The sequence below is a fragment of the Hesperophylax consimilis genome, chromosome 25, assembly GCF_061612785.1.
Source record: "Hesperophylax consimilis isolate HC1 chromosome 25, BYU_Hcon_1.0, whole genome shotgun sequence".
Lineage (NCBI taxonomy): Eukaryota > Metazoa > Arthropoda > Insecta > Trichoptera > Limnephilidae > Hesperophylax > Hesperophylax consimilis.
The window spans coordinates 140,858-153,939 of NC_142860.1; the positions used below are offsets into that span (position 1 = coordinate 140,858).

The 13,082-nt window shown below is 38.6% G+C and overlaps 1 protein-coding gene across 1 annotated transcript in view; it reads left to right on the forward strand.

Annotated features, from left to right (window-relative positions):
* The first annotated feature begins 211 nt into the window (after positions 1-211).
* LOC149411415 (farnesol dehydrogenase-like) overlaps positions 212-13,082 on the forward strand; it is a 43,508-nt gene continuing 30,637 nt past the window's right edge. The window contains exon 1 of the mRNA XM_089646654.1: positions 212-564. Within this exon, the coding sequence (XP_089502780.1) occupies positions 393-564 (172 nt within the window). The 5' untranslated portion in view covers positions 212-392. The remainder of the gene's footprint in view (positions 565-13,082) is intronic.

The following is a 13,082-nucleotide window of genomic DNA, read 5'->3' on the forward strand; positions in this document are numbered from 1 at the left end:
AAGAAGCGGAACTGGCTGCTCAAAAATATCTGCTAACAAGACAAGATTTTTATATTTTCACCATCATCTTTGGAAGTCTTCATGGTTTGAGACTGCTGCTGCTGCTTACAGAACAATTTCAAGCTGATATTCCCTGTTTTCATCGTAGATGGTCTACTAGTTTAACTGCTTCAATTTGGAGGATGGAAATCTCAACATTTGTAACTATACACATCTATTGAAGCAAAACTATGACGCCTGAGGGTTCCTCTACACCACCAACACCAGGAAGAAATCTAATGCAGTCATGTGCTTCGGAGCCAGGTGGTCCGTTCTTTTCTTTGGTGGAGGGGTAATGTAACGGAGAAAACTACAAACCCCGGACTGAGATCGATTCTTCAAGATATCGATCGATGAGAGACATCTTTATTGCTACCCGTGAGCTGCGCAGCACATTGCGCAGAGAAGAGGAGAATCATTCATTTCTCCAGCCAGTCAGATTTTGGGAGCGGAGCAGACTACTTGTGACTTGCGGAACCATCGGCGACCAGTACCACAACATGGCGGGTTGGAAGAAGCTTTCACGTAAATCATCATTTAATTTTAGATAGTTTTTCGGGTTATCTTTATCCTTTTAAATCTTTTTATTTCTAGAAGAAATAAATGGCGCCCTTTATATAATTAACCTCTTAACTTTTATGATGACTTTCATTTATAAAATTCAACATGCAGATGCTCTTCGAGTCCTGCACACGGCCCTGAGAATCCTTTAGTTTAAAAAATTGAGTCTCCTTTACTACTTAATTTATTTAATTAACCTTATATTGTACTAGCTTCCATTCTGAATAAACGATTATTTGTTAAACTCATCCTTCTTTAATTTACAGTTGATTGAATATTTTTTTATTTCAGAATACACACAATCCATATTTGATTTACATTTTTATTAGTGTTGCTCTTGGGCATAACTAATCATGGATTTTTCCATATAAAATTGTTACAAGTGGTGCGATATTGTCACTCTTAATTATTACCACGGTGCCTTTCGTTATTGGATTCGAATTTGTATTTCATTTCTGACGCGATTGCAACGTGTTCAGATACTCCATTTGCCATCAATTCCAGAAAGTCTGGACGAGACGATCGACAAGATGTTTTCGTTGCAGCAAATTTACTAGCGCATCTGACAAATTAGCAGCGGGTAAAGATTGTAATGGAGTGAGCGTTAAAAAATGCGCGGGTGTTAAAGGCAATGGAGCCGAAACATCGGTAACGCTGAGCACTGATAATGGGCGTGAATTTAGAATAGCTTCAATCTGATAAAGAACCGTTTGCATCTCTTCGTATGTGAGAAGAGATGTACCCACAACTTTATTTAAGTAACATTTAATGCACTTAATGTTACTCTCCCAGATCCCACCGAAGTGGGGTGCTTGTGGAGGATTCATCTTCCACTCGATACGGTTTTCCAACAAATTTTCTGAGAATTCTTTCTTGTAGTCCGGTGACTCTAAAAGTTCGAATAAAACCTTCAAATGCGATTTAGCTCCTACGAAATTCGTCCCATTATCAGAATACATTACCTTTACAGGCCCTCGACGGGATAGAAAACGTTTGAACGCGTTGCGAAAGACTTCGGTCGAGAGGTCTGAAGCGAGTTCAATGTGAACCGCGCGGGTAACCAGACAGATAAATAAGCAAATGTATGCCTTTTGGCTTCTAACACCCCGACGTCTATGCGGGATTATTTGAAGCGGCCCAGCGTAGTCGACCCCCGTGTGCAGAAAGGCCTTAGCTTCGCGGACGCGGCAAGCGGGTAAATCTCCCATTATTGGGAATTGCGGTTTGGGATTAACTTTAAAGCATGTATTGCACTGATGCACGCGTTTCCGAATCAAATTGCGCGAAGAAAGTATCCAAAACCTTTGCCTCAACAGAGACATAAGTAAGGTAGGTCCCGTATGCAAGTTCTTAATGTGGTAATAATCTACTATTAAATCAACTATATGATCACGAGCGGGTAATAAAATAGGATGACGACTGTCAAATTCGACTATCCTCAGTTTGCCAGCGGTGAGGTGATGAATGAATCCAACTTAAAGTTACAGTCGAATCAGAAAAGGCAAATGTTGAATGAATAGTAAACCTCGCGGAGTAATTATCAATTACCCTTTTTAACAAGTGCGATAACAATAATGCAGCGCATAATTCTAGGCGTGCTAAGGAGACGATTTTTAGCGGTGCTACCTTTGATTTTGCGCAAACTAATTGAACCTTAATTCGGTTATCAGGAGTGGTCACATGAGCGTATACCACTCCTCCATATGCCTTTTCGCTTGCATCCGCAAATCCAACAAGTATTAACGTGCATCCTTTCGTAACTCCTATATGACGTGGAATACGAATTGACGATATTGGCGGCAATTCCGCGTTGAACTGCTGCCACTGTTGTGACATCCTTGCGGGTGGGATTTCGTCCTAATCGATTTTTAAATTTCACAGCTCCTTTATTAGAAGCTTGACTTGTACAATTATAGGTGCTACCAGACCCATCACGTCAAAGAATCTAGCGACAGATGATAAAATATTGCGTTTTGTACAAGTTCGAATGTTTGGAGTAACTTCAAATGCGAAAATGTCATCCGAAGGATGCCATCGTAGCCCAAGGATTTTTAGCGATGCATCACTATCGAAAATTACACTTTGCAACAGGCGAAGTTCCAATGGAACGTTTTCTAAAACTGTGCTGGAATTGGATGCCCACTTAGCGAGTTGAAAACCTCCTGACTGGAAGAGCTCAATCAACTCTTCAGCCGCGCGGATAGCTTCTTGCTCATTTAAAGCAGAGCTAGCGATGTCGTCTACATAAACATCTCTATTAATAATATCCCTTGCAAGAGGGAAGCGAGCGCCTTCATCTAACATTAATTGTTTGATTGCTCGAAGGACTAAAAACGGACTACATTTAAGACCGAATGTTAAGCGATTGTATTGGTAAGCCTGAAACGGCTTTTGAGGATCGAATCTATATAAAATTCGTTGATAACGACGATCTTCTTTGCGAACATTTATACATAAATACATTTGACGAACGTCGGCGGATATTGCGAGTTAACCACCCAAGACGACCCTCACCTACAGGAAGACATCGCAGCACGCCCATTACAACCAGCACTTCATCTCGCCTAAAATAAACTATTAAACCTTAATAGTTTATGGATAGCAGTTGCATCCGGACAAGGACAATCACCGGGACGATATACTCTAATCACAATCCCTGAAACGACATATCAACACGTACCCTTCTACGGCTACTTGGAGAAGACCATTAATAAACAAACGAACATTTAGATGAACTTAAAACAACACGCGGCCACACGCGCAGCAATCCCAAAACAAAGGATCGATTTAAGAAAGACCACGTGTTCCACGTGCACTGGTACAATAACCCCATTATCGGAATGACACATTGACACTTTGACACGCAGCCCGAAAATAGGAAGATGACGCCCCACTCCACCGCACCAGCATGGACTATATAAACCCCAACTCCAGCTTCCAGACGACTCTATTCCGTGTATCGAATCCAAGCACTTGCTTGTCGTATTGTTCACTTAATAGTTTCCCTTTGAAATTGTACTTACATATTTTAAGTTGTATTGTTTAAATTAATTAATAAAGGATAAATCATCCACAAGTTATATTCTTTTTTTTAACACTAAGAAGACAACAAAAGTTAACTGGCGCCCAGTACGTGGGTCATTTCGAAGAAGCTGTTAAACTTGGCCGTAGCCAGGACTTCTTAGATATTCTTTAATATCTCGACGCGAAGAGGACCACACACCAAACAAATTCGTTAACTAGGCAATGAAGATCATCGCATCAATACTTCTGTGAGTACATTTTTCAATTGATCGTCTATCCCATACGTACGATAGATCCCTTCCCTTCCTTATCCAAAAGGTTAGAGAGAAAACTATTTTTTTTTAATTAAAAGTCACTTCGTATATTTCTAATTTATTAAAATGGCACAGCCAAATGAGAGGCCCGCTCCCCAATACTCGGAATCGATATTGGAGTACAGTGGCTCTCCTCAAGATATTAATTTATTTATAAAATCAGCCAGGGGGTATATTACTCGAAACGGCAATACGCCAAATAATGTTGAGAAAATAATCTCAAGATTACGTGGGAAAGCACTTCACGTAATTCTCATGAGCGATCATGATAACAATATTGAAACAATATTAGAAACATTGAAAAATGAATGTGGGGACAATAAGTCTGTGACGTTATTACAAACAGAATTGATAAACTTCAACCGCGGTCAGAAGGATTTCTCCTCAACGATCCATGAGATCAACCAAATTCTCTTTTCGATTAAAATTAAAATTTCCGATCAATATGGAGGGCCTAGTGCTCACATATTGATGGAACCATACAAAGATACGGCTCGAAATACTTTATTAAACCTCATGCCAACGCACATTAAATGCGCAAACTTAACAAAAAATTATGATGCCCTGTGCACAGAAATAAGGATGTTGGAGGCCCATGGCGAGCTCCACCAGCGGTCTAAACAAAATCTTGTGTTTCCACAAGCAGGACCATCTAATTTTATGCGGCCAGGACAACAATCAAATAAACCTTTTACTCCGCAAACGCAAAGCTCGTTCAAACCACATAATAATTTTAATCACAATAACTATAATAATAAACCGTGGCATAATAATAACCAGACGCATAATAATAAGTTCGGACAAAACCGCCCGTGGCACGGAAATAACAACAACAATTTTAATACGCACCAGACACGTGCCGGTGATGTCAGTATGAGAACGGCCCCAATGTCCCGACCTCCTAAAGGCCCGGTCATCGACCTCGGCAACGGACGTACGGCGCAGGAGCTATTCTATACCGACAGCAATGATCAGGAACGGCCGGATTTTTGGGAAGACCAAGAATCTCCCCGAGAAACCTAATCCACCTGAATCATATCAATAATGGCCTACCATATATAGTAGCGCCATTAAATATGAAAATTCTGATTGATACGGGAAGCTCCAAATCATTCATGACTAAAAATGTATATAATAGATTGTTTCGTGACTGTAGATATATAAATGAAGAGTTTACTGTACAAACAGCGCACTCTACGACCGCCCATAGAGGTACAGTCGTGACGCCATTTTGGAGAAAAGTATTCGGCAATAATAATGCTGAAATGCGTTTTTATATTTTTGACTTTTCCCATAAATACGATGTGTTAATGGGAATAGATATGTTAAAATTAATGAATGCAACATTAATTTTAAACAACTCAAATAATATTTTAAAAACTCCAACCAAACAAGTTCAGTTGTTCCATGTAATGGATATGAGTAAACTTGATGAGTTATTGGAGAAAAATAGGGATTTATTCTCTGAAGAACTGGTAGTTAATTGCTCACCTCATGTAAAACATGAAATAAAATTACTTAAAGAAGAGCCCGTGTATCAACGCGCTTATCGATTACCGTACGAACAGAGGCTTGAAGTTGAAAGACAAGTCGCTCAACTTCTGAAGGATGGAATCATCCGACCAAGCGATTCGCCTTGGGCAAGCCCTGTCCACATCGTCGAGAAAAAACTCGACCAATCGGGTATAAAAAAGTGGAGGATGGTCATAGACTATCGGAAACTCAACGAACAGACACGTAGTGACAAGTTTCCGCTCCCAAACATCGAAGACATTTTTTCACAGTTACATGGTAATAAATACTTTTCAACTTTAGATCTGACAAGTGGGTACCACCAGATCAAAATGTCCGATCAAGACATAGAAAAGACAGCATTCACTATTCCTAATCAACACTACGAATTTGTTAGAATGCCATTCGGATTAAAAAATGCTCCTGCTTCATTTCAGCGTATGATGAATAATGTATTACGTAAATACATAGGGAAAATATGTTTGGTATATTTAAATGACGTTATAGTATATGCCAACGACGAAGAAGAACACCTCAGGCGCTTAGAAATAGTTTTCAACGCCCTGCGGGAAGCAAATTTAAAAATAAATATCAATAAATGTGAATTTGTCAAGGAAGAAATTAAATTCTTAGGCCATATTCTTAATGGTGATGGACTGCAACCTGATCCCGCAAAACTTGATGCTATAAGAAAATTTCCCTTACCAAAGACAGTCAGGGATATAAAATCTTTTCTAGGACTAATCGGTTACTACCGTAAATTCGCCCCAAATTTAAGCAGAGTGACGAAACCACTCACAGAATGTACCCGAAAAAACGTAAAAATAAATAACCAAGACGAAAAGTTTTTAAATGCATTTAGGCTATGTAAAGAATTACTGATGAATGCCCCAATATTAAAATATCCCGACTTTAACGAAGAATTCACTGTAACCACAGATGCAAGTAACATTGCTCTGGGGGCTGTGTTGAGCCAAAAATCTCAACCTATTGCCTATATTTCTAGGACACTGTCGAAAACGGAAACCAAGTATAATACGACGGAAAAAGAATTGCTTGGTATACTATGGTCCCTCCAGCAATTCCGTCCGTATATTTATGGTAAACATTTTATTATAGAAACGGATCATCAACCGTTAGTATGGTTAACCAAATTGAAAGAACCCAATGCTAAACTTACTAGGTGGAGACTTAAACTCCAAGAATATGATTATACAATTAGACATAAGCGAGGTTGTAATAATCATGTAGCCGACGCACTTTCAAGGGTCGAAATTCATTATAGTGAGGACGGTGAGGAGCACGATTCATTACGAGTAGAAGCCACCTCGGGTGCCCAGAGTGTCACTGACACCGTGCATAGCAATGTGGATGACCATGAGGGTGGAATCCCAATTCGTAACGAACACCCACCCCCGCGTATGAATAGGATTTTTATCGAATTAAGCGATATTGAGAAGAATAGTTTAAGAGCTAAAGAAAAAGGTACGGACCTTGTATGGTGCATTCCTTTAGCAAATGCGGAAGCGGTATTTTTAAAATTGATTAAAACATGTTTAGATAAGGATAAATACGCAGTAATTATAAATAATGATAGACTATATGAGTGTTTAAGCGAATGCTATAGAAAAAATATTGATAAGAACTCGTTAAAATTAATACGTTTCACAAATGTTAAGATTGAACCCATAAATTTAGAAGAACAAAAAGAAATAATTCGTTCGACGCATATCGAGAACCAACGTCATATGGGCCTAGATGCCTTACTTAGTAAAATAAAACGGACGCACTATTTCAATAACATGCGGACCAAAATAAAAGATTTTTTAAAAACATGTATAATATGTCAAAACTCTAAATACGAAAGACACCCAAAGTCTGCCCCATTAGAGGCTACCGTTACCCCCAATTGTCCAATGGAAATATGGCAGATTGATACTTACCATTTCGGACGTCAAAAATTCTTAACCATTGTAGATAGATTCTCTAAATGGGCATCTTGTACTTTAATCACTGTCGACAACAATGTCGCCATATGTGAAATACTTGTTAAAATATTTTCGTTAATCGGTATACCGAAAGAAATACATTTAGATCGTGAAACCACGTTCACGTCCACTACGACACGAGAGTTATTAGAAACGTACAATATTAAAACACATGTGACTACTACTGGTCATTCACAATCAAAAGCTGATATAGAACGCTTTCACTCCACTCTGACAGAAATATTGAGATTAATACGCACGGCAATACCGAACGTAACATCCGAAACCCAAATTAATTTAGCCTTGAATGCTTATAATAATAACATACATGGTGTAACTAAACATACACCAAACGAGGTACACTTTTGTCATGGGAACAGAGTACCACAACCTAATGGTGTGATTACCCAAAGCTACGTAGCCGACCACACAAATCAATGTAAAGAACTCAAAAAATTGATACATGATTTACAGCATAAAACAAAAAATAAAACACGCGAACGAGTAAACAAAACACGTACGCAGCAAGAAATGTCCGTGGGACAACAGATACTTATAAAGGTTACCGCACGGGGTAAACATAAAAATAAATTTAAAGGACCGTTCACTATTACTAAAATACTACCACATAATGTACTTGAATATAAAAGTCTGAGAGGCCTAACAACAATTCACAAAGACAGTGTTAAATTGTTTCAGGCTGACGGCCATGACGCAAGCGCTACGGATCCGCCAATTAGCAGACAATGAGCACTTCATCGTCGCGCCCCTGGGAAATGCACGAGCCGTCGAAGGACAGTGGCACGTCATTCATACCCTAGATTTATCTAAACTAATTGAACAATCGCAACAACTAGGAATTAATTACGATAAACTTATAAAATGTAACAATGTAACCTTACCACACGTAGGATTAGAACGTTTGAAATATTTAATAGATCATAATAATCAGATAATTGATAATTTAGTTATAAATAGGAATAAAAGAGGCCTAATAAACGGACTCGGTTCAATAATTAAAGGAATTACGGGAAACTTAGATGATAATGATTTGGATAAATTAGTGCAACGAATTGAAACTAACCAAAATATAAATGAAAAGAGAATCTCGTTGAGTTCAAGAACATTGGAGGATTATTACGGCAAACTAAAAAATATTTCACATAATCAATTGGTACTTTGGTCTCAAATGAGCCATGACCATTATGAAGATAAAACAGACTTGTTGATTACACATTTGATTTATCAGACGGAAACTATTACCGAGTTAATAACTAGAATTACGGAAGCTATCACGTTTGCCTCTCATGGAATGTACCACCCTAGCATTATAAAACCGAAGGTATTTATGGAATCTATTTCACATGTAAATCCTGAACAACTACCTTCTAAAGATTTTGATATTATTCAACGCTTTTTGCAAGTTAAATTCGTTAAAGTTAAACAAACTTTACACTTTATTCTCTCTCTAACTTTAGTAGAACGCACCGTTTATATGTATAACGAAATAATTCCCATCATTTCCAAAACTAACAATAAATGTTTCCAACCCCACCTCCTACCGAGACGATTATTGAGAGATGGAAAGCAGATGTATAATGCACACAAGTGCCAAGTTATTACAGACAGCCTCAGCATATGCAACAAGGAACTCAACTCTATTGATGACTGCACAACTACCGTACTAGAAAACCACAGCGAACAAAACTGTAGTCTACGCCAGATTATATGTCCAGAAGAATATACACATGTCATTGGAGATAATATGATGTACCTGTTTCGCAACGAACCAACAGCATTACAAGCACAATGCCCTCAACACCAACAAAATATAGTAATTTCCAAATCTGTACTTGTAACAAATGACGAGTGCAGTATACAAGGCAAAACCTTCACTATGGGAAGAATCGTTAACCAAGAAACATTACTCATCACATATTCAAAGGAAGAATTACATGTACTAAAACTACCCATCCTACATGTAGATGAAATACAAGAACCACGCAGAGAATTCGATATCCCTACCACCACGACGGGATTTGAAGGAACTATACACATCACACTTACCAGCTGCTTGATAATTACGGCCATCGGATATATCCTTTGGAGAAGATATAAACCCTTCACAGTGCGAAGGAGTTTCAATTTTAGGGGGGGAGAGTTAACCACCCAAGACGACCCTCACCTACAGGAAGACATCGCAGCACGCCCATTACAACCAGCACTTCATCTCGCCTAAAATAAACTATTAAACCTTAATAGTTTATGGATAGCAGTTGCATCCGGACAAGGACAATCACCGGGACGATATACTCTAATCACAATCCCTGAAACGACATATCAACACGTACCCTTCTACGGCTACTTGTAGAAGACCATTAATAAACAAACGAACATTTAGATGAACTTAAAACAACACGCGGCCACACGCGCAGCAATCCCAAAACAAAGGATCGATTTAAGAAAGACCACGTGTTCCACGTGCACTGGTACAATAACCCCATTATCGGAATGACACATTGACACTTTGACACGCAGCCCGAAAATAGGAAGATGACGCCCCACTCCACCGCACCAGCATGGACTATATAAACCCCAACTCCAGCTTCCAGACGACTCTATTCCGTGTATCGAATCCAAGCACTTGCTTGTCGTATTGTTCACTTAATAGTTTCCCTTTGAAATTGTACTTACATATTTTAAGTTGTATTGTTTAAATTAATTAATAAGGGATAAATCATCCACAAGTTATATTCTTTTTTTTAACACTAAGAAGACAACAAAAGTTAACTTGCGATAGGAAAAAGGCGTAAAATCAGAAGAATGCAAAATAAATTATTCTGTAGGCTTGGTCCCGTGTGTAAAATATCGTTCAAAGATAAACCAGTTTTTGTCTTTGCGCTTGCGTCCAGAACCACTCTCACCTTTGTTGTCATTTTATCTTCACGCCTAACTGCGTGATGCGGGATGTAGTATGCGTTTTCTGACGGTAAGGCTTCCACCTGGGACAGATAACCTTTATGAATATGTTCTCTTATTACTTCATCATAAAGCGGTTTTAGTTCTGGCAGATGATTAAATTTTCTTTCTAGTGCATAAAACCGATTTTGCGCAGCTTGCAATGAATCACCTAAGTCACAAGGGTTGCTTTTGAATGGCAAAGCCACTTCATAAGAACCGTCCCCGAGGCGAGTTGTGGTGCCTTTAAAAATGTCTTCAGCTTCTTTTTCTTCGAGGCTGTGAACTGGTTCCGAACCAATATCTTCGATTTCCCAGAATTTTTGCATTAAGTTCTCAATTTCGTGCGTAGCGCAGAAAGTTAATGCGGTGTTTAGTTGAGAATTTACTGGAGCGTCACCCATAAAAACATAACCTAATGTGGTTCGAATCGCGACTGTAAAACCGGGGGTGATTATCTTATTTAGTAGCAACAGTTGAGAGAACAGACTGACGCTAATTAGCAAATCGATTGCTCCTGGCATTGCCCAGGTGTCGTCTGCCAGCGGAACATTTATAAATTTATATGACGTCAAGTCCACCTTGCAAGTAGGTAAATGAGCGGTAATTTTTTCTAAAACTAGAGCGGTTATGGAGTTATTTGAAGTAGGGATCAATCCTAGATTGAATTGTCAATGTGACACTTCCTCTTATTGATTGCGTTTTGCCACCTAAACCCTGGATTGCAAAGCGCGTTCTTGAACTGACTGCCAGGCCTAATTTTTCACAACGGAGGATTTTTTGAGGAGTGGATGTAGCTAACGCATTTGCAACACACTTCCAATCCGTGTATAGTAATGCGTCTCCATTTCTAAATATCAATACCGCTGCAAAGTCGAATGTAAAGGGAGCCCAAAATATCGATATTGGTCAAATTGATGAATCGGATATAGAATCTTCAATTCAGAAACTGAAAAATACACATTCACTTGGTCCAGATTTTCTTCCGGTATTCTTCTTAAAAGGTTGTGCCGAGTTTTTAAAACTGCCACTAAGCTTCTTATTTAACCTTTCCCTAGAAACTGGTGTATTTCCTGATTTGTGAAAAATATCAAAAATTTGTCCGATTTATAAAAGCGGCATAAAGATTTCTGTGAAAAATTACAGACCGGTAGCAATACTATCTGCACCGGCTAAATTGTTCGAATCGATTCTTCATAAATTCGCACTACCACAAGTTGAACCGTTTCTAATTTCTGAACAACATGGATTTAGAAAAGGTTGATCGACAGAAACCAACCTATTGGTGTTTACGGATTACGTATCTAAATCATTAGACAAAGGCCATCATGTAGATTGTTCATACAATGATTTTTCAAAGGCCTTCGATACTGTAAATCACGACGTTTTACTCAATAAACTGGCTACAATAGGATTCTCCATAAGACTACTTACTTTTTTTGATAGCTATCTTGCAGACAGGAAACAGTTTGTGTCTCATGGACTATTCCAATCCAACCATTTCTTTGTACGATCGGGGGTACCCCAAGGCAGTAATTTAGGCCCACTCCTCTTTTCCATATTTATAAACGATATTTCAGAAGTAATTCTGCATTCTATGTTTCTTCTCTTTGCTGATGACTTGAAACTTTTCTTACAAATACTAAATTTAGAAGACTGCAATCAACTCCAGTCAGACATTAATAGAATTGTTGAATGGAGTAAAATAAGTCGGATTGAGTTTAATGTTTCTAAATGTTTAATTTTGTCATTCACTAGGGCGAGTCATACCTGGTATTACCGGTATACAATGGACGCCCGAAGTTTAAAACGTGTCTCGACAATGAAGGATCTTGGAATCATGTTTGATAGTAGACTGACATTTCATGCTCATATTGAGGCGGCATGTAGCACTTCACTTAGAATTCTGGGCTTTGTTCTACGCACTGCAAGGAATTTCAGAGATAACCGGGTGCTTATAGTTTTATTTAATTCATTAGTAAGGAGAAGACTTGAAAGTGGGTCGGTGATTTGGAGTCCACACCAGGTAAAGTATTCTGTCATGTTGGAGAGAGTTCAGAAGAAATTCTTGAGATTTCTCTACATGAGGGAGTATGGCTACTACCCGTGGCTCTATCCCACTGACTTTCTTTTGGGTATGCTCGGAATGAACTATCTACGGGTCAGGAGAGATGTGCGCATTGCTACACATTTCTTTAGACTGATTCGTGGATGGTTTGAAAACTCGGTCATCATGGAGAGCATTCATTTCTATGTTCCCGATGGTTATCTACGTCACCGACAACATAGACTTTTTTATCTCCCGGCCTGCAGAACTAACTTGCCAATGGTCATGCCTGTGAGGAGAGCAATCTTGCTGTTGAACAGAATCAATTCGGATATTGACATGTTTGCCATCAATGAAGCTTCCTTTAAAAGGCAAGCTTTATTATCACTGGTATAGTTGCTATACACACTGTAAATGTTAATCTTTTAATTTTTATTATAAAAATTATTTTAAAAACGCTTTGAAATTAACAATTTTGTAATGTTTTTGAAATTAATAAACAAATTGAATTGAATTGAATTGAATTGAACAACATTGTAAAGTTATATAATGCTTTTGTGAGCCTGGGTCTAGAAGACAGCGAACGGTATTCTCTTCACCGTTTCGATCAACAGTGTGAACTTTGGCGGTAGCAAGAAC